We start from the raw sequence: 21,857 nt of genomic DNA, 5'->3' as shown, positions 1-21,857 counted from the left end.
AAGACATGTAATTACTTTGCTTATTGTTTTCTGTTGTAAGCAAAACTTTGACTTCCTAAAAATTGTTACTAGGCAAATAATTTCTGAAAAAGTAACTGAGAGGAAAAAATATTTTGTGCAGTAGAAAGTATTTCATTCAATTATCTCACTATTATGCTAGTTAATGAAATATGAGACATTCACAACTTTCTAATGTAGCAAATTAAAAAGCAAAAGTACAGACAGAAAGTGACCTGTGTAGCTCTTCTTCCTATCCAAACAGCTTATGCCAGTATTGTACTGGTGAGTTAGAGAGGGGTAGGATATCTATATACACCTTTTCTGTGTAAATATTTATATCCATCTACATAAAAACACTTTTGATGTTTGCATGAGTGTTTTCCTGATATGAAGAGAACTTGTGACATGCCTACATATTTGTAGACCACTGAATGTCTTCTGGCATTTGCTATATGCAATAGTAAAAGGAGGTACAGACTTTGTCCTGTGTCTCTCTCTAAGCACAGTCGCAAACTTGACTACCCGCACTTATATAATAATTTGAAGTGTGCCTCTAAGACACAAGAGGATGCTCTTGCTATCAATTTACCACTTCAATTATTTGTGTCACATCTGCTTCTAGATGCTTTTTCACATTCACTGCTAGCTGATTGCAATTCAAATATTTATATGCAGCGCATTTTTATGTAAATCATAGCATATACTGTCTTGTCCATTCCATGTATTTAGAAAGCATTTTCACCTCAGGATTTTAATTCTGAGAATAGTATTTTGGCTTCTTTCCTAACACTGGCTCCACCAGGGAAAAGGGCCTTTGTCAGTGGTATTCAGCACAATTTGGCCTCTGGCAATGGAGATAGATTGCCTGCTGAAGCCTCTTTGATATGTGCAGATTGATTAGCAGAAATTTAAACACTAATTTGAGCAAATGAAAAGATTTCTGCCAACAGATAATTCAAGTGTCTTAAACATTTAGGGATGTATTTACTGACTCACTTGTTTTTGTACTTAGAAATTGTTAAATTAACATCTGTATTTTTTTTAAGAAATTTGTGCTTAGTGCCATTGAAAAAACTGTGGTCAGTATCTTCAGACAAATTCTATTTATCTTAATCCCATGCAAAATATTTCAGTTTGTAACATCTGAATGATGCATTAAACATAGAACTCAATTATCTCTGAAATTTCAATATTTTATTGCTTGAAATTCCCCTCTCCCCACCTTGATTAATTTCAAAGTTGGCTGGATGTACACTTGTGCCCCCTGAGTTGGACCAAATTCCCCTTGTAATTGATGGGAAGTTTTTTATTAGGTTCACCATGAGTTGAGTTAGTCCATAACTTACAGAGGTGGACCTCAAAAACCTGAATACTGTTCAGCAAAATCAAGGTAGTACCTCTGGGGGCATCAGGATGGTGTAAATGTTATTTCTTTACCAGGACTAAGGTTCTCGTACAAGAACAAAACAGCAGGAGGAAAAGTAAGGAGCCTAGTACAGATTTTAAAAGAGTATGAAAGAGTTAAAGGTCTGCAAGGTGGCTGCCTTCAGTATTTGACCTAGTATTCTCTTGATCCCATGTTTAACATCAGTGAAGTGAGTTTTTCCACTTCAGACAAGAACCTGTGAAAGTGAGCTTGTCTGTGTTCTGGGATACCTCATACTGACGCAGCAGTGTTTGTAAGGATGCTGTATTTGTCAACAAGATGCAGAAAGAGGTGCTGTAGATTACTTCCAGAATTATTTTTCAGTAGCTCAGACTGGAAGGGCCCACCTGGGTTCTTATGGCAGACAATCTCAGAGCAATGAAAGTGCTTCCTTTGGCAAGCTATCACAGGTGTAGTTCAGGTTGCTGAGGCTGTATTGAACTGCATTTGCTTTGCAGTTGTGTTTCATCAGTCTTTCTTCTTTGATTAAGAAGTTTATTTTCTGCCCGTTCCTTTTTTGCAGTGTCTGAAGAACCTAAAGAAACTTCATATGTGTATTTCCAACAATGTAGATATGTGTTTAAGATTAATAGTACCCACACCCACAAGAAAATAAATTACTAAGGAAGATTCCTTTTTTTTTCTTTTGTATTTGAAAGACACTTGTGTGTATTTATTTAGGAAAATAGCTTTTCATCTCTGCTCTTACTCAGCCACCATCAGGAGCATAATGAGATGAATTAGACAAAGCAAACTGAGCAATTGTTCTTGCCCTCTGTTCATTTATGAACTACATACATGGCTTCAAGGGCCTTACTGTTAAAAAAACAAACAAAGCTCTTCTGGACTATTGCCCACTCAGGCATTCATAAATGCTATATTCATTTTTTCACTTTGGAGTCTTTAGGATTCAAGATAGTATTTCAAATTTTCTTTATCCATCCATGGATTTTGGAAACTCATTTTGTGATATGTATGGAGATTCTCATATACCTGTCTGATTTCAGGATTTAAAACTTCTGAAATGTTTCCTCACTTGCCTCTCACCTTCTCTTCTCTCTTTTTGAACATAATAGGAAATTTCAGATAAATTAGAAGATTGGCACTGCTGTTACAGCTTGACAATTTGTGGTGGAAGTAGATGATCACAATGAGGGGAGGTTTTAAGCTTCTGGGTTGTTAAAGACTGAACAATATTGTTGTGCTCTGAGTTTTGCAAAAAGAATTTTTTGCTTCCTGGAAATGTCAAAATGTTTTGTGTCAGGGATAGGATGAATGCTTCAGAATAGCAAAAGGCAGGGCTAGTTTGGGAAGCATTTGTTTATCTTCCTGTAGGGCAGAAGTGGAGCTTTTGAGTGCTGTGGGAGTGTGAGCTGGGATACAAACCTGCTCCTGCTTTTACCTCAAGTGTAGGACTGCAAGTGTACAGCTGTGAGCCAACAGTATGAGTGCAGCTGCTAGGACTGACTAAAATACATTCTTGGCTTCACAACATGAATATGTTGCTATAATATCATTTTCCTTTTGCTCAAACTGAAACAAACTGCAACCTGAAGTCAAGTTCCATACTCATAAACACATTTTCTTTTTTCCTCAAAATTTTGTGTAAGTGAAACCCTTGGATCCAGTCCTTGCACGTGCTCAGAGTTAGTATGAGGATCTCAGTTGCTGATAGTGTTTTTGTTTCTTCAGCCCATCTATAGCTCTGCCAGTATGGGCTGTGTGTGATGGGATACTTGGGATTTCCCTCTGAGATGCAGCTTCTGGCCATGCAATGGGAATATTTGATCAGTCTGGGGAGAACATGATCCCACCCCTGTGTCTAGAGGATAAGCTAATTTCACTTACTCACTGTGCCCTGCTGTTCACTGGCAGTTTAACCAGACAATTGGGCACATCACTGCTACCAAGTGCATGGAGATCTCCCCAGATTCTTTATGGTGTTAAATACCCATTCTCTCATTATGAGCTTGGCTGAACCTCGCAGCAGCTTGGGAAATAGACCCCAACTGTGGGCCCGTGAGAGGGCAGCACATGATAGCTGGAAGAGCCTAGAGCAACACAGGGGTTATTTATACACCAGGCATGCCCCAAAACACCCCTTCTACCTTGATTTGGCACTTTTGGCAGTGCAGGAGTTGAATTTGTCATGAGCTGAGAGCTCTCCTGGGCAGTTTTCACCTTGCCAGGGCTGGCTGCTTGTGATGTTTTTGTCAGTGTAAATTTGACCCATTACTTGCTGCAAGCTTATTTCTTTTGCAGCCTGCAGGTAAATTGCAGTACAAAGGTCCTTCCTGCCAAGGCATTTGGCTGTAAGTTCACAGTGCCTGGCTGGCAGTGGGAAATGGGACTCTGCGTGGTGTTTGTCCTGGAAATTTTTTCACTGTGCTTTTGGTAGCAGTTGTTGCTAGGGAGAGCTTGTCAGCCAAACCTGGCAGCCAGTGCAGAGTTCTGTGACTTCCAGACTGGTCTCAAAGCTTACTGATGATTATTCTTTACAACGCAGTTCATGAAAGAAGGCTTCTGTGTGAGTTTCACCTTTCATTTTCAGAATAAAGGTATTTGGCCAAGTAAAGTGGAAGAAATCAGAAATCGGACACCACCACCATTACCCCGAAGCCTATACCTAAAATTTTTAATGCATGTTTGAATTCACATTTTTTGGGTGTGATTGAGAATTGGTAAAGCTAAGTTTTGCCACAACAACACAGTTTAGTTACTAAGCAAATTGTTTGTTCACAAATGGGAAGAGATTTGGCCCAGGTTGTTTTTCATTTTCAGAAACTGCCTGCTGGTCAAGCCCTGGGAGATTTTCCTATATCTGGTGGAAGAGGTAAATCTGTTGCTCTTTTCATGAGTAGCAACTAGAAGCAACAAACCTGGAGGAACATAGGGTGTGGGGCAAGGGAAGATGAAATGCTGAAACCAGGGCAAGTTATTCCTTGAAACATGTTTGTATCTAGCCATGTAATTACTGACAGGTGCACAGGCAGTAAGTGTGGCATCTAAAAAAATATCAAAACCAACACAGGATTAGAATTTAACCCCAGTTCACTTTTTGAAAAGCCAACTAATAACTTGAAAACTGGGATTTAGTTTTAATTATACTTTTTTTACAGATTTATTAAGTTTGCTGAATCTTTTCCTTTCTTCATTCTGAAGGAGGATCAGAGAAGAGCAGTTCTCTCCCACAAACTGTTCCAGCATATTAAAATGGCAAAATCTGGCTTCTCTCCTTAGAAGCCTTTTAAGTAGAAGTCTGACATTGTTCCCACGAGTGCTGTTGTTTGGCCAGCTGGAAGGCTACCCTATCCTCTTGTGTTCTACCTACCAAGACTGAAAGAGGACAATAGCAATGGAGAGGGTTGTCATAATAGTTAATAGTTATCAAATTATTGTGTCCTCTTTTTCAAATGTAAAGAATTTACATTGAATGCATATTGGAACCTAGATTATAAATTTAATGCATTTATATTTTACTGCATTAACCAGTTTCAGGTGCCACTTTGTCCATAAAATGCCCCTTTCTTTCCCCACAAGTGAATTCCACATTTGTGCCAAGACTTTTGAGATTACATGGACAGTGCAAAAATTATTACATGGCCTTAAATTCTTCTTAACACTGGGCATTCAGCACATCCAAGGAGGAGCTGGAGCTATTTTATCTTAGGCAGCATCAACAGATTTGTTTATTAAATTCCCTCCTATTACTCCCTGGAAATCAGTGGAAAGCTTTTGAGATGGCAGAGGTTGTTGCTTGAGCATAACTGGTCCTGCCAAACGTTGTTGATGATAAGCAGGAGGAAATGAAGGAAGGAAGGAATCTGACTAGACTCTCAGGGTATATTTAGGTGGTGAAAAAAACATCCTGCTCCTTATGCATCTGTGTGGCTGAAAGAAGTGACTGCCAGAAAATTGTCCTTAACTGCTTTTCACCGTCTCAGCTCTGCTGGTGGAAATATCCATGGTCATGTTCCTTGCTCTACTTTCACTTAGATTGAGCTCAGATAATTTTAAGAGACTTCTTGGTGGGCATTTTCATGTTGGCTCATCTTCCTTGGAGAGGACAGGTGTGATCCCACAGACAGCTCTGCTGGCACATTTGAAGGAGAATTTCCCTTGGATGGAGAAGAGTGACTTGCAGGGTGGTGACCCATGTCCTTGCAAACTTGGGTTGTTCCTTGGTCAGAGTTTGCTTTCCCCCAGTCTTCCCCCTGCACTGAGGAGGAGTGATGTGCAATGCTGCAGGTTAGCTGTGAAAGCTGAATAACCTGGAATGTGGTTTAAGCCCTGATGCATTTTAAGTGCAGTCCCTGCCAGAAGCAGCTCTTTGTTACTGATTGAGCACATTTGCTGGGGAGTTTTGCCAGATAAAAACTAGAGCTCCAGGACCATTGTGTTTACTGTAACCTTTAGTGCAAGCAACACCTCTAAATTGGATTTACTATTACTGCATGTGGCAGTTCTGGAAAATCAAATTATTTGGCGTGCTTGTTTGTGCTCAAGGATAAATCTCACTTCTAGTATAAACAGATGTACTTTCATTGAAGTAAATGCAGTTGTTAGTTGTGTCTGAATTTTTAAATTTAGCTGTAAATCTTTGTTGCCTTTTTCAAGAGAGTTTCTTTCTGTGTTGCATTCAGTACAGAGCTACGTTGTGAATGCTTTGCAGAGGTTTTGGAAAATTGAGAGGGGCAGACTCCCTGTGCACTTCAGCTTTCCCCAAAAGATTACTTCTGTCACAAAAGATTAATCTTTGAAGTTTACTGGCTAGAAACACAATGCGTAGCAGTGAAGATTCGTTAGCGGGGGAGGAGAGACATCTCTTCTGCGGGTCAGAGCGCAGGGAGCGCGCAAATGGTAGAGGGGATGGGAAGGGAGGCAAAGACACACCCCTGACGGAGCGGGCCTGCCGGGGAGAAGCACCCACTCGCTCACAGCTGGAGCCGGCAAACACAAGCATGCACAGTCCGTGAGGAGAGTGGGAGCTGACATGATGTGCTTCAGTTCGATGCAAAATGAATGAGCTGCTGTTCTCAGGGGTATTTGGCCCCCGTCGTTGAAGTACAAGTACACGGCTGCATCAAGTGCACTTGCATCATCTGATGGCTAGATACACACTAACGGAGACGGGGACCAGTCAGCATTGACTTGGGTGTTTGTGTATGACGTGCTTGGCATTTAATTCCTGCTTGCTGCAACAAAAAGGTAAGAAACTTAAGAAGTGACCAAAAAAAACCCTCAGCCCTTCCCCCTTTCACCCCCACCCCCCCACAACAGTTTTGGATTGGTGTAGCCTTTGTCTCGAGCTGTATTTTCAAAGCTATGGTCTATTAGTCTAAAGCTACTGTGTGGATGCCTGCAAGGCAAATTACAGCTCCTAGTGTGACAAAGGCAAGTCAGATTTCTTTTCTCTAAGAGCTGACACTTAACAACCTTCAGGAGAGCACTGTAGCAGAAATGCTGGACTGTGTGCTGAGCAGTAAGTATTTGATGCTGTTCTCCCTCTCCTTTATCCCTTCAGATGTTGTCATTTGAGCAATAAGCTAACTAATGGATCCTGATGATTAATAGGTTTGGGAGACTATGTTCAGCTCAGATTTACATTTCCTAAACTGGCTGTGGTTACTGACTGCATACTGACCAGCCTGATTCTGTAGAGGCTGATCATAATTTGGTTTTACTTGTAATGCCATGTTAATGGATGAAAAGATGCTGTAGTTAAGAACAGAAACCTCATTTGCTAAAGCAAAGAAAGCTCTGTGTGTTTTCCCTCCCAACACACACCACCTGTATAATTATTTATGTCTAATTCCCAGCTAACTTCTAGCTAGACAGTCTGGGCTTTCTTCTTTCAGCCCATAATTTACCATGGAGATTGAACAATCTGTGTAAATCTTTGAAAGATGTGAACATGTTTAATGGCAAAAGTATTGCACTATATGTGGGTATACATGCATGTTACAATATATTTAGTTGAAGTGAAATGGTTAGCAGCTCTTTTGACAGAAGAAGAAACTTCATGATTAAATGTAGTCTATTGCCTTGAGGTCTCTGTGCTTGCTTAATCCTATCTGAATTTATAAAGAAATTGCAGCAGGAGAAATTTCATTGATTTGTTAATTGATAGATAGCTTTGAATCCTTATTATGCTGGGTGCATGGGGAAGGAAGAGAGACAAGCACATTTATCTTTTTCTTTAAACTCAGCAGCTTCACTCTTCAATTAGGTTTCTCACATGTTATGGAACCTCATTGCTCTCCCTGCTCTGTGCAGTAATTTTTGCTTTCTTAAAGGATAGCTGAGTCTATGAGGGGAGTACATGATCTGTTTCATCTTGTAAAACTATGGCTTTAATTATGTTCTTGTAGCTGTTGCTTTGTAGTTAATGTAATTATAACAACTTGTGAGTGAGGAAAATAATATTATTTAGTCCTGGAGCATTTCTCAGTAAAAAGTGGCCTATTTATTTTCATAAGGATTTAAGAGAGAGAAAGGGATAGTGGGGTTTTCTTATGTAATACCAGTTACAATTTTTAAGGGATTTTTTTTTAAATTTTAATATTTTTTTTTAAGTACAGGTTAGTTTTCCCTTTTACAACAAGTGGGTGTATGTACATAAACCCTATCTATGAAGACATTTTAAACATAGATCAGTTGCAATACCGATGGAGAACAAACCATTTGAATTAGTATTTTAGATAATCAAGGTGTGTAATGAAGGTCTGTGGTATTTCTTGTATTGTTGCAGTCTGTTGGGAATTCATCAAGGCTTTCTGATGCACCTTTCACACTTTCCTGTATTTCATGACATGAAGTAAAACTGTTACAGTAGACAAAGTTCTGATACAGTTGATATTAGAGTGCTAGTATTGATTCAACTGCACCGTAAAGCTTAAATTTGTTTTAGAGTGCAGGCTTTGCTTCAATGTAGTTTAAGATAGGCTGAGATAACCTTATTCTCTGGATAAAGTTAAAATAGGTCAAACTGAAATTTAACAGTTCTAAATCAGGCATATCAAGTCAGTAAAAAGTGTTCTGTTTCATTTCCACCTATTAGAAAATAACTGGCCTGTCCCAGAACGTTTTTTGGTATCTGCCAAACGAAACAACTTTTTTTGTAATATTTTGATGTTGATGTGATATTAAAACCTTTTTTATATGTTTTAAGAATTTTCCAAATTGGAAATATGTTTATGGTTTAATATAATAATTGTTTAATAACTTGAACCAGAGATTCTTATATCACAGGATCAATTAGGTTGGAAAAGGCCTCTGAGATCATTTAGTCCAACCTGTGACCAAACACCACCTTGTAAACCAGACCATGGCACTGAGTGCCACATCCAGTCTTTTCTTAAACACCTCCAGGGATGGTGACTCCACCACCTCCCTGGGCAGTCCATTCAATGCACAATCACCTTTTCTGTGAAGAACTTCTTCCTAAATGTCTGACCTAAACAACCCCTGGCGCAGCTTAAGACTGTGTCCTCTTGTTGGTTGCCTGGGAATATCCAACCAATCCATCTAAAATGGTGCTCTAGTGATTTGGGGGAAAGGTGGCCTGCTGTTCAACATTCTTTTTGTGGTTCCAGAAATGTGTTTGTTTTCCCTAACCAGCCAAATGCAACGTCCTAATGAGAGGGAAATGATCTGCAGTGTATTATGAAAGATGTCTCTGTTTTACATGAGGAGAGGAGGTACCTGGGATGGCTGTGTGTTTCAAGGGGTTCTAAGTGCACCCTCCCTTTAATCTCAGATCTTCAGTAACTGAGTGTGTGCAGATGAGGGAAACCCTGAAGGAATGGCAAAGTGACCTGAGGTTGCTTATTTATGGAGAGGACTTAAGAATAACAAGGAACCAACTTGGCTGTCAGATACGAATGTGGTGTTTAACTCCTAAACTTTCATCATTTGGGTGCTAGACATCACATTGATATCTGACAAAATACCAAAAGCTCCAGTAAGTGGGGCTTGCTGATTCAGAAAGTCTGTACTCTAAAGCAAACTCTTCTGGTTTTAAGAGTACAATTTAGTCTTTAAAAAATGTGGATTTGTATAACGTCAGGGTGCCTCATACTTTATTTTTATTTTAAAAATAGAATCTGATTAGGTTATAGTAGTCTTCATAACATATGATTAGCAACAGAAGGCTAGATCAAGCCATCAATTTTTAAGCAGAGATCTTCTTTGCTGCCAGTGGAGAATTGCTTAAAAATTGATGGCACAATCTGGCCCACAATGAACAGGGGACTCATGCAGAAAGCGTTAGTTTTACTTCTACTCAGTCTCCATCCTGGCAGTGGCAGGGACCCAGAAACTCAAGGCCAGTCTGCTAGAATAGTTTGCAACTTCAATACTTGTTGGGAGACTAAAGGCTTAAGTGCTACTTAAAAAAAAAAAATCAACCAAAAAAATCCCCAAACAAAAAACAAACAAACAAAAAAACCTGTTAAAAAGTTGCCAAACCCTTAGAGAAATTGTAAACCACAGCTATTTTCCTTTCATTAAAAGAAACTATATTTCTCTAATGGCATACAAAAGTGAAGGACATAATCATTGTCTAAGCAACAGGAGGCTTTCAAACGCACAGAAATGAAAGTTGTTTCCTTTATTTGTTCATGTTGTGTTGTTGAGGTGTAACTACATTTTACATAGCGATTTTGCTGCATTAAGTGCTACTAGACTTTGTAATTACAAATTGGAGAACCAGAGGAGGGCCTCTTCTGTGCCTCAGAGGATGTGTTAGGCAAATACTTGTAACTGTAAATAAAGATGAAAGGCTCATGCAATGCATTGCTATTTTTAATCAAGTTAAATATGTTTTACTCTATTAAAACTCTACAGTAATTGACAGCAAAGACATTTCAGCTGGTTGTTATCTCTTAGGAAGAGAGATGGTCAGGGCTGCTGCTGCTGGTGGGTGTAGTCCCATGTGAAAATGTTGAAGAACCATGGAAGTTGCAGGGCAGACCTTTGTATGTCTGTACAGCATAGTTTACACATGGCAGCCTTTTTTTTTCTGATCTGCTTAAAAAAGACAATTGGGGAAGTTGCAGTATGCCAGACTCCAGGGGAAGGCACAGGAATGAAGAGGTGTGAAGTGTTAACTGTACCTTCACAAAGTTAGCTGAATGCGTCAGTCACAAAAATGGTGGGGCTGTAGACCTCTGCCAGTTACAGGGGATTAAACTCCTGACAATCTCACAGGCCTGTGTGCAGTGCAGTGCCACACTAAAACACCATCCAAGCATGAGAAGATCACCTTGATCCTTAAGTACCTTTTTGAAGGTGACAAGAACAAAACCTGTCAGGTTTCTTGGTGTGATTTGCTCTCCATCACGTTGTAGTCTTACAGTGGCCCTTATTGAAGTAGAAGACACAACAGTAGCGACTGTGAAGTATTTGGAGTCCAGGACAACTCCTGCTGTCCCAGCCACAGGGATGGATGTGTGGGGCACCTGAGCTGCTGAGGCTCTTGGGCATGGTGTTTCATCCCTGCCAGTTTCCCTCTTCGCTCTTGAGACAGTCCCATAAGTTGGTCATCTGCATAAACACAGCATCACCATGTCCACCAGCACAGCGCATCTCCAATTTGTGCTTTGAGGTGTTTCTGTTACAGAGTCAGGGGAAAAACGTTGCCCTGGAATAGACTGCAACAGGTCAGCTAGACCAGCCTCCTGCCCAAACCTGGGCAGGGTTCAGGATCACCTCAGAGCCACTTCAGGTTGATATTTATAAGCTCCAAGAACAGGTGCACAGCCTCCTGGAGTATGTATCTCTGGGCTTACCCACTCTCTTGGCAAAGAAACTTGGGTTTGCTCTACTTTTTAAACCCTCCCATGAGCAAGTGGGAGACATTAATTAGATCCTCTCCCGTTACCTTGTCTCCAGGCTAAACAAGCCCACCTCATCTCCAGGCTAAATAAGCATGGTTCCTACAACCTTGGGTGCCCTTGGCTGGGCTCACTCCAGTTTGTCACTCTCCATGGACTGGTGATCCCAAACTTGCATGCAGCAGTGCAGATATGGCCTCATGAGCACCATGTGGAAGGGTATATTCACCTCTCAGTGGAACCTCCATCACCCTTCTGCCTGTGGGGTGGGCATTGCACATCAATGGCCAGCCCCCAGGATACAGTTTGCGTCACTGACTGGTGTACGAAACCTGGGACTGAAAGAAGAAATGGTGTTGCACTCAAGCAGTGCCCCATCAGTTACACCACTCTACAACTCTCTTGCTTCCACTGCATCCCTGGGCTGGGAGACCCTCTGCAAGAGGAGTGTGGAGGAAAGCAGGGATCAGAGGAGCAGGTGCCCTTCCAGTACTGCAATGCTCTGTTCCTAAAGGTGCCAATCAGAAAACAACCTGGAATAAATGAGCCTGGCAGAAGTGATGGGGAGGAAGAGACTGTTGCCACCTTCCCTTGGAGGCAGGGTCCTTTCAGGGTTTGCTCCAGGAGGGGTGTCCTTTCTCACACCTCTGCAGGCTGGAAGGTCATGGGCTGTTTGCCTTGGTCTTGGCCTTTTCCCCTCAGAAACGAATCTCAAATTCTGTGTCACAGCCCTGACACAGTTTTCTGGGGATTGTCTTCCCAGGTTATTGGCAGGTTCTGGCTTGACCCATTTTAACTCAGCTTGGAAAGGGATATGTAGGGCACCACACTGAAGCACTTGTACAGCTGCTCTTATAGCATTTCTGGCACTTAGAGCAATCAACAAAATCTGCCACTTGAACTGAAACTTTCTGTATCTACTTTTTAGCCTTGGGGTGATTTTTTAAAAATTTGTTTATTTAAGTTTAAAGGTAATTTGTTTATTTAAGTTTAAAGGTAAATTATTCAACCACATTTGAGCTACTAGAATGTAAAGAGAATACAGGCAAATAGTCTTTTGTATGAAAATAATTAATGAATTACAAAACACTCTATGAGAAGTTATTGGGTTAATTGGAAAGCTGTAATTAACTGGTTAGAAGCGGGAGGCAGCCTCCCCTGATTCATATGCATCCCACGGCAGCCAGAGCCCCATTGATTTCTCAAAGCCTGAGGAAGTCCAGCAGCTCAACTGCTTGTTTTTCTCTCACCTTCCTGAATTTCCTTCAGTGCTCTTTTCTCTGGGCTGGCAGCTGCAGTGGTGATTGTTCTGTACAGTTGTATCTTGCATAACAATTGGGGAATTAACAGATCTCCTTTTCAGAGTTTGCTCCAGCAGGTCATGTTTTGTGTCTCTAAGACATTTCTTTTCCTGTCCTCCCCCAGCACATTGTGTCTAAATTACGGGACAGTTTCTCCAATATAATGCTTTTCTGAGAGATGGACATCTCTGTTTGTCCACTTCATATAAAGCCAGTGATTAATGGACAAAGAAAATCATATTTGTTTTACTTCTCCTACTACTTAGAAACATTGTGTTTTCTCAGAAAGTGAAAGTGATACTACTTTTTCAATTCTGATTTTCATATTGGCACTGGCATATAGTATCAATGATGTTTAGGCTTGAAAGTCTTCCAACATTTGCAATGTTGAGATCTAATTTTTATCCCTTAATTTTATAAAATGTTAGCAATAGTTGAAGTGCTTGCTGATTCTGCAAAGCCCAGTAGGCAGCCCATGTAGATGAAGCAAAGGAGTGAGTGGGGTTTTGGCTGGGGAGATCCACACAGGTCACCACTGGGTACTGAAAAGGGGAAACTCCAAGTTCAATGTATGACAGGAGTAGAGCAGAGCACCATGTGTTTCTTCTTTACAATGAAGCTAAGTTTCATGCCTCTGTTGTGAAATTTCTGGGAATGTCCATTACATTTGTAAATATGGATCATCTTTCCAACCTGGCTGCTTTCACAGAATCATAGAACAGCCCCGGTTGGAAGGAATATCAAAAGACCATCTGATCCAGCCATTTATGGGAAAGGGAGCCTAAATGAAATAGTCTAGCACCCTGTCCAGTCATATATTGAAAACCTCCTGTGATGGGAGCTCTACCATGTCCATGGAGAGGTTGTTGCAGTGAATTTCTGTTTGTCACAAGGAGTCACATCAAGATTATTACAAGGGACAGTGGGTACAAGTTGCATCTCAACATGAGAAAAAATTAAATCTCTGGTTACATGCATACACATCTATTTTGGACGGCTGCATTAGCGAACCATGTGCATGTTAAGTTAAAATCTGCCTTAGAAAACCTATGTTTATTCCAGATCTACTCACTAAGCCATTTCTAAACAACAAATCAATCGCTGTAAGCTTGCTGACATGAGATGTCTAATGGGAATTGGATCCCTTCCCCTCAGTGTGTTCTGTCTTTAATCCTACCCTTATTACTTGAGATGTGATGATTTTTCCACTCCACTTCTTTTTTTTTTTTTTCCTCAAGAGTCAGTTACAAGCTGGGATGATGTAGGGTCTCACATTTTTGCACACAGTGCATGAACCTTGCTCAGATGCTCACTAGAGATAAGCCCTTAAAAAAGGGAAGTTGTGAGGTGCATGCAGGAGGCAGGAGTGGGAGAGCAGGACTAAGTAGCTCCCTTCTGAGAATGGCCATTGTCCCTGTAGAGACACTATGCATTGCATAGAGTGGCATCCACTGTTAGAGGTGCAAAGAAGCAGGCAGCAACCCACATCCTTTCCCAGGCCTGCTAACTCTTTGTGGTCACATCCCAGGAAACTGCTTTCTTCACAGGACGAGCTCCAGAAGTACACGTGCGTGTCCCTGCCAGCTCACCCTGTTGGGGTTTCGTGGTGGCTGGCATGACCTGGAAAGCAGCAGGCTGTGGTAGGTGCCAGGACCTGCAGGGAGCCCTCTCTGTGGCTTCAGGGAAGGGGCAGGCAGAGCAGGTCTGTGGGAAGGGGCAGTAGGGCAGCCACCAGCCAGGGAAGCTTGTGCCTCTCCTGCCTGCCTTCGCCTGTGGGAGGGGGGTGTTGCTTAAGTCATACCAAGAGTTAGTGGTTGCTGAAGTGTTTTACAAATGAAGGTGTGTGGTGATTTTATACATCCTGGCTTCACGAAAGGTTGCTCAACAGGCTGTCACTTCTTCAGGGTGCAACTTCCAGAGGACCCCAAGTGACCTTGGGGCATGAGCTTTTGTTTTTGGAAAAGGCATTAAAAAAACTGATGACAATCTTTCTACTCTTTCAGTTTAAACAATGTAAGGTTTGCACAACCTGAAGAATTATTCTTGTTTCTTTTGTCAGTGTCTGCTGTAAAAAGTGTTATTTTGGAAAAAGGAAGGTTCACGTACTTTCTGTGTCTATTTATGCTTTCTGCATACTACTTCCCGGACTTGTGTGTGGTATTTTAAGCTTTATTACCTCCCACTGTTGATATGTCTGCACTGCCTCAGCTGATGCCTGTTGGCTTCACCGCATGTTTCCAAAAATACAAACTTCAGAGCAACTAGATTCAATGAAAAAGGGTGTCAAAAGGAAATAGTGGCCGTATGCTTAGATACGCTGTGCTACAAACAAACAGTGTGTGTTAAATGTACAGCACTTTTCAGCTACCCTATCTTATCATATGCTGGAGCTCTCTCTGCTTCAGTGCTTTCTAACTTGCTCTTTCTGTTTCTTCATGCTTCCCTGGATTCAGAGAGAGGTAAATGATTTTCGTTTTTCCATTTTTGTGTTTATCCTTCTGGCATGCACTGAAAAATGTTGTATGGGTTGGCTTGTATCAGTGAAGCCCAACTTCAGTGAGTAAATTCATAACTGTCATCTTTTCACCTTGCTATTAACAGAATTGTCCAGTTGATATTGGCTGTTGTTTGTTTTGGGGTTTTTTCCTCAGGTCCCAAACCCTCTAACAATAGAACAGTTCAAAATCATGCGATGCAGTGGGTTTTAATATTTGCTTCTTGTCTTGGGATTTAAATTTAGATGATGATGTTCTCTGGAATCTGAAATGCAAGACAGTAGTGTTAAAATCCCAGCTTTTATTTAAAATGTTTTAAAAACATCATCCTAAGAGCAGGGGATTTAAGAGCTAAGTTTAGCAAGATTTGGAAAAGTAAACGTTTATTTTCTATTTCTGGCATTTGTTTTGGGTCCGTCTGGGTTGCTTGCTTGCCTTTTTAAGTTTGAAGAAAAGTTGTTCCCAGTATGTTTGATTTGTTTGGATGTACAAAGGAATCATTTGGAATTCTCTACAATGCTTCCTGTTTCATGGGAGCGCAGACAGTAAGGCATTGTAGTCAGGTGCTTTGCAGCACAAGGGCTGCAGCCACTCCAAAGGCTCTTAGCAATAGAATTGCATCCCTCAGATGAGATTTGGGGTTTGTTTGCTCTTCTAAATTGCAAAAACTTGAAAGTGGGACTGGGTGGAAGGAATGTGGTTTAGAGATGCAGACTATTCCTCATGTTTGCTTTGTGGAATACAATGAGAATGGTTTTCAGGCCTGACTTAATTTTAATCAATTCTTTAGGCAGTGTTGGCCTAGGGAAATATTTGAACTTTCTTGATTATGGCTTTGCAATCTAATGTAGGTTTCATGCATGTGGGGAAGCAATGATCCTCCCAGCTTAGCACTGGCAAAAGTGTGCTTCAAGCAGATTCATGGGTAGTGTCTCTGCACAACTGCTGTGTTCTGCATCTGAATAATAAAGAGCGAAGGAGAACTAGGAAGCCTTGTTTATAAAACAAATCACACTGGAGAGATTAACTATTCTGGTGTAGTCTGCTGTCTTCAGTTAAATCTGTTATAGTGCTTTGAGCATCTCAACTTGATGTATTCCTTTATTAAATCTTTAGATATTCCTTTTAAACAAAAGCCCTTGTCTTCCAATTAGATCTGGAAGACAGAAGCATTGTCAAAAATATCTAATTTGTCAAAGTCAAATGTACAGGATCTGCTTCAAAGAGGCTGTTCAGAGGTTCACAGGCGTAATAACACATTCATTTACTAAAGGAAATTCAGGATTCATCAGACTGGCCATCCTGAGGAGTTAAACCACCACTTTACAATGTTGCAAGGGAGAAGCAGCAACTATAATGGCCTTGACAAACTACCTCATTTGTATGCCTTTTCTTTGAAAACTGCTGCACAGGATAGGAAGGCAGCCCCCTGCCCATGCACATTTCAAAAATATTGTGAAATAGTTAAGCAAAACACCCTGAAACATTTGTGTTGACCAAGTCAGTGGCCAGTGATTTTCATACCATCTGTCCCAGAAGTTCTGTCTTTTGTTAGATCCATCTATCAAACAAGCAGAGGTCTAAGCTACTGATTGACTTTTCAGTTTGCCATGCCTGTCTAGCAGTTGTTGAGCAGCAGTAAGCCCCATCTGAGCCCCAGGCACCAGCTGGATGTGACACACTGTTAGCTGGGCCCCCTTGGGCTGCCAGTCCTACAGGAGCACAGTTCCCAGGGCACCCCCTTGGTGGTGACCACAGCACAAATCATAGACTGTCCTTCTTGCCATGATGGTGGTGCTTTGGCCATGTGATTGGGAGGTCAGGCTGGGAATGAGGACCAGCATGGGACGTATATTTAACCTGTACAATCTGTACTGTTGTCACTGTGCTAACAGAGCTCATGGATCTGTGCTTTGACATGACCAGTTAATGCAAATCTCTGGCCCTTTGCAGGAGTAGAATAAAGCCCTTGGTAGCAGAGAGGGAAATGATTTGTAACATATCAGAGCCACCTTGCTTGCTAGTGAGGCAGTGGTGGCCAGGCTGACAGGACTCCTGTCCCCTCTGCACAGGAGAAGGTGCTGGGCAGCACTGAGACCTGGAGCCTGTCTGGGGGACCGGCTTTTGCAGCTGCATAAGGATCAGGCTGCAGGAAGGAAATTGGAGTGAAAGTCATAGCAAATGCTTTCAGGCTTGGAAGTGCTGGGCTCTGAGGGGCTGAGCTGGGTATCAGACGCATCAGCTCCGAGAGGGCTTTAACAAATTTTGGAAGCACACAGAACTGTGGCAATGATAAGACATCAAAGAAAAACCAGCAGCTGTGAGTTTTAGGGCTGCCAGATTAAAGCCTCTGAGTATCACACAAAGTAGCCATAGCTCCTCCTTCAGAGTTAGCAAGTGACATTATCAAGGAATGAAGCAAACAGCCTTTCAGCAGGGGATAATTTGCCCTACAAACTTTATGCTTGAATTAGAAAAACAAGCTACACTCTGTCAATGCCAGACCATTTGAGGAGAATTTATTAAAATGCAGAATAGATGTTTTGCTGCAAGGAAATCCATTTTCAAACTGTGTAAAAACTGAAATAAGAAAAGTCTCCAAAAAATCTCTTCTTGGGGAGGGCATTTTAACTACTTGGATCCAAAATTCATCACCAGGGTAATGTCTTGGTGGCCAAGTGTACCATTCTGGGTTGTAGCAGGAGAGCAGCTGAAGAGGTGGAGGAGCTCTTTGAGTTGAAGTTCTTGGAGTGCTGAAAAATCAGAAGGCTTTCATGTGTGTTTAGGATTTCTCGCAACTGTCAGAAACACAGGGAAAATTCTTTCTCCCCCACATCTCTTCCAGCTCTCATCACTGATGAGAGAATGGTGGATGTGGTTACGGTATGAGAGAAATGGGAAGGAGAAGACTCTTGGGAGTAGTTATTTTCCTTCCTTCTCATCTGGGATTTGATTCCAAAATGTTGGGTGCATAGTTACCTGGAGAAGGGGGCTGTGAGTTTCATTTGGAACGTGTGGAAGGGAAGCAGTGGTTTCACTCGGTATCTAATAGTTGAAAGGTCCTCAGTAAATCTTTTACAAAAAGATTTTGCAGCATTTGTGAATGCTGCTTGTTTCATCTAGTTATCGTTTTCTTACCTTTGGATTTTTCTCCCTAACTTTGCTAGTTCCTTGGTGTGACCATAATAAAAAGACAAGTGACCTGAACAGAGTCACAAACATTATTTCAGCTATAAGCCATTCTCCTTTTCTCTATGTGAATAAGAAGTCTGGATTAAAAGCCTGAAATGTTAATCCAGAGGATCTGTAATTTCTAACATACATATTACTGCAGGGTTTCTTGCACCTTATCTTCTCTTCTTCTAGTATCATTCATGATGCTAGAATATCTGTGTCATGGAAAAACCCCACCCAAGGATGGTCTTGATGGCATTATATTTACCTGCTTTTATCATGTGCCTCCTCTCCCTTCTCTTGCTTTTCTCCTCCTCTGTCTCCATGGACATTCAAGTGTTGACAGTGAATGGCAACCTCCTGCCAGGTGCCTCTGATGTGCTCTGCTGTAGTGGTGGTTGCTCTCCCCTTCTTGTTTCCTGCTTTCGTAAGTCTCTGGTCAGCTGTTTGTTTTCACATTGAAAGCAATGTGAAGTCTGAAAGTTATAGACTCGGGAGATGGTTTCTCCACAGCCTGACATATCTGTTCTGTGGCCCTGCAGTCACAGAAGTCTATACACCAGTACAGAGAAATCATCTTCTGTAGGCTGTTCTGGATGAATTTCAATCAATTTTAAGACAAACCAAGAGAATATAATTTTCTGGTTCAAGGATTCTTGTTACAATTTGTAATACATAAATCTGTAAAGAAATGTACATTTTCCTGCATGTGTATCATTTTAATGTAGGTGTTTTAAATAGCAGCAATTTAATTTTATTGAGAATAGTAAAAAATTTCATTTCATACTTTAGGGCTAGGATATTAGGGGTTTTTAACCAAAAAAACCAAAAAAAGGATTAATGCACTTCTACATTTTTCTACAGTTCTTTGAAGAAATAAGTTTATAATGAGAAGGTAATGAAGGATGTGTGACTCTCTTAAGCTGTACTTAATTGGGATGCCTCCTAGGACTTTAGCCTAATAGTGGCAAATGGTTATAACTGCTACTCAAACAGGACAGCATTAGCATAAATTGCTTTTAATGTGATTATATTCATCCAAGGTTGAGCAGCTAAGTGATGCTTAGCCAGGTGTTAAATAGGTATGACTATCTAAGGTTTAGTCAATGACTGTAGACATTTGCCAATTAAAGAGAGTAAAAGAGCAAATAAAAATTAAATTCCCTTCTACTTAGCACCTTACATTGTCTTTTCAACTCTCAAAATTGCTTTTTTAAATGTCTTTCTCTAGTCCTGTATTCTTTCAAAATAAATTACTACTAAATTTTTAACTGTTCAGCAGAACCAGTCTTACCCACTCTTGCACAAAATACTTCTTATCTATTTTTCTGTTTTTCTAGCTTCTGTCCAGAATACTGATTTATATCCAGTTCCTATAACTGGAAAATTATTAATGGATGATGTAGTACATGTGCAAATGATTAAAAAAAATTTTAAATTACTTTCTATGCAGAACCCCTTCTCCATAATCCTGTATCGACAGAAGTGTTGCACTTGTGTTACAAAGTTTCAGGAGTACACAGCTTTTTTTGCAACATCATTCTCCTACTAAACACCTTGCTGCTCTCTCCACTGACATGGAATGAAATTTTACCCAGAGCTGTCATTCAGATCCCACAGATTTCATGTGCACACACACTCCATGGAGACAGAGATTCATCCAGCTGGATGAGATGTGTTAACCCTGTGTTAGCTCTCTATCCAGCCATGGCCTTTGTAATGGCTTTTAAATTTCTTTTTTCACTTGTTTTCCCATCAGAATGTAAAGATAGGGGAGTGGTAAGAGGAGGCATTTGGCCTTTTCCATAAATTTCTATTGCAAACACGTTGCTCAGCACTTCTTCATTATCCCAGGGGCGTGTTGCACATAAATATCACTTAAATGTTAATCAGCTTCAAGTGAGCTGCAATCAAATGAAGGTTTATAGATGAAGCGACTCAGAAGGGATCTGAAGTGGAAGAAGAATCAGAGACTGGTCTTCTGGCTTACTTGGGATTCAAGGCTTTGGACAAAAAAGAAGCTGTTCCATTGTGGTCCTGTGTAGGGAAACACAACTTTTCCTATGTTTTATTGTTGCTGTAGGAAGCAGATACTCTGAAATCCTCAGAAAGCCATACCTTTCTTGTCCAAGAGGAACCGTGGAGCTCCATTTTCCAAATGCCTAGAAATGCCTGAAGCAAGGCTGCAAGGCTCCCACTGGCAGTGGAGGAGCCAGCTGCTACCAGCCAGTACCCCCATCTCCAGGTCTTGGCTGCTGGGCTGCCATGTAGGGCCACTGGTGCAAGCACACGGGCATCTAGGTGACTTCCATGAATTAATGATATCAGTGATACTGTCTGTGCACTGCCAGAAGGGGGAAGGATTGTTTTTGTGTTAGTTTTGATTGATGATTTGAAAACAGATGGTGCTGGCAGGGTTGAGTGTGATGTGGTACCACAGGTTTAGAAGAATTCACATTTCATACTTTGTCTCAGTAGATACAGGCCCTGATCATCTAAAGGTTTATGTATATTCACAATCCATGAATGTAATTAGCTGATTTACTTTGTTCAAGCTGTTCAGGTGCTTAAAGTGAAACACTGGTGTGTGAGTCTGCAACACCACCACGAGGGTTTTATTAGCTCTCAGTACTTGAAACTGATGTACTGGCTGGTGTATCATTTTCTTCTGTAATTGTGCTATACAGCCTTGTCTATGACTGCATACCATTACAAGCAGAAATATTTACAGAAGCTGCAGGACCGAGTGCTGGAGAGGCTCGACACAAGCCTTACATGCAGCACTTGTGGAACTGAGGCGTGGGCCAGGTGGTCCTGGCAGCTCCTTCCCAGCACCCACCAACAACCCTGTGGGCAGAAAATGGCATTTCTGGAACTTCTACAAGTGACTAAATGTGCGTGGCATTTCACAGAACAAAGATGAGACTTTCCTCACAGCCTCAGGGGCTTGCCAGGCCACACCCTGGAGCCTTTGCTGCATACAGTGGGGCATCATTGTTTCTTCAACAAGAACTCCAGTATCAATACAGGCTGGGGAATGAAGGGATTAAGGAGCCCTGCCAAGGACTTGGAGGTGCTGGTGAATGGAGAGCAATGTGGACTTGCAGCCCAGCCCAGAAAGCCAAGCATGTTGTGGGCTGCATCAAAAGAAACATGGCCATCAAGTGAGTGAGGTGAGTGTCCCTCTCTGCTCTAGACTTGTGAGACCCCACCTAGAGTGCAGTGTCCAGCTCTGGAGTCCTCAGCACAGGAAAGACATGGACCTGTGGGATAGGGTCCAGAAGAGGGCCATGAAGATGATCAGAGGAGTGGAGCATCTCTGCTGTGAAGACAGGCTGAGAAAGCTGGGTTTGTCCAGCCTGGAGAAGAGGTCTCTTGGTGTTACAACTCCACCCCTGAAGGCAGGGTAACTGAGGTTCTTGTTAATAGATCACTTGGAGCAGATGAGAGTGAAATGACACTGAATGACCAGTGTTTAAACAAAAGTATGAAAATATCACTTAAGAAAATATATAAGGAAGAGAGAAGAGAAGATGGAGAGTAAAGATACCACCACCCATAGATCCAGCAACAAAACTGCAATTTTGGTATTCATTGGTCAACGTGATGGTCACAGTCTTGATCC

The 21,857-nt window shown here is 41.4% G+C and overlaps 1 protein-coding gene across 18 annotated transcripts in view; it reads left to right on the top strand.

Annotated features, from left to right (window-relative positions):
- The window catches only part of APBB2 (amyloid beta precursor protein binding family B member 2), a 169,610-nt gene that overhangs the window by 133,068 nt on the left and 14,685 nt on the right, over positions 1-21,857 (top strand). For 9 of the 18 annotated variants that reach the window (XM_048302830.1, XM_048302833.1, XM_048302828.1 and 6 more), the window contains one exon: positions 15,017-15,022. The exons of 6 other annotated variants lie outside the window; for them this stretch is intronic. In XM_048302830.1, coding sequence (XP_048158787.1) covers positions 15,017-15,022 — 6 coding nt within the window. Of the gene's footprint in view, positions 1-6,288; positions 6,635-6,782; positions 6,909-15,016; positions 15,023-21,857 lie in introns of those variants that run through there. 3 more of the 18 variants (XM_048302845.1, XM_048302844.1, XM_048302846.1) reach the window with 3 other exon arrangements.

This window comes from Corvus hawaiiensis, chromosome 5 (genome assembly GCF_020740725.1).
Source record: "Corvus hawaiiensis isolate bCorHaw1 chromosome 5, bCorHaw1.pri.cur, whole genome shotgun sequence".
Lineage (NCBI taxonomy): Eukaryota > Metazoa > Chordata > Aves > Passeriformes > Corvidae > Corvus > Corvus hawaiiensis.
Note: the sequence above shows the minus strand (reverse complement) of the source record. Positions and strands in the feature narration are given on the sequence as shown.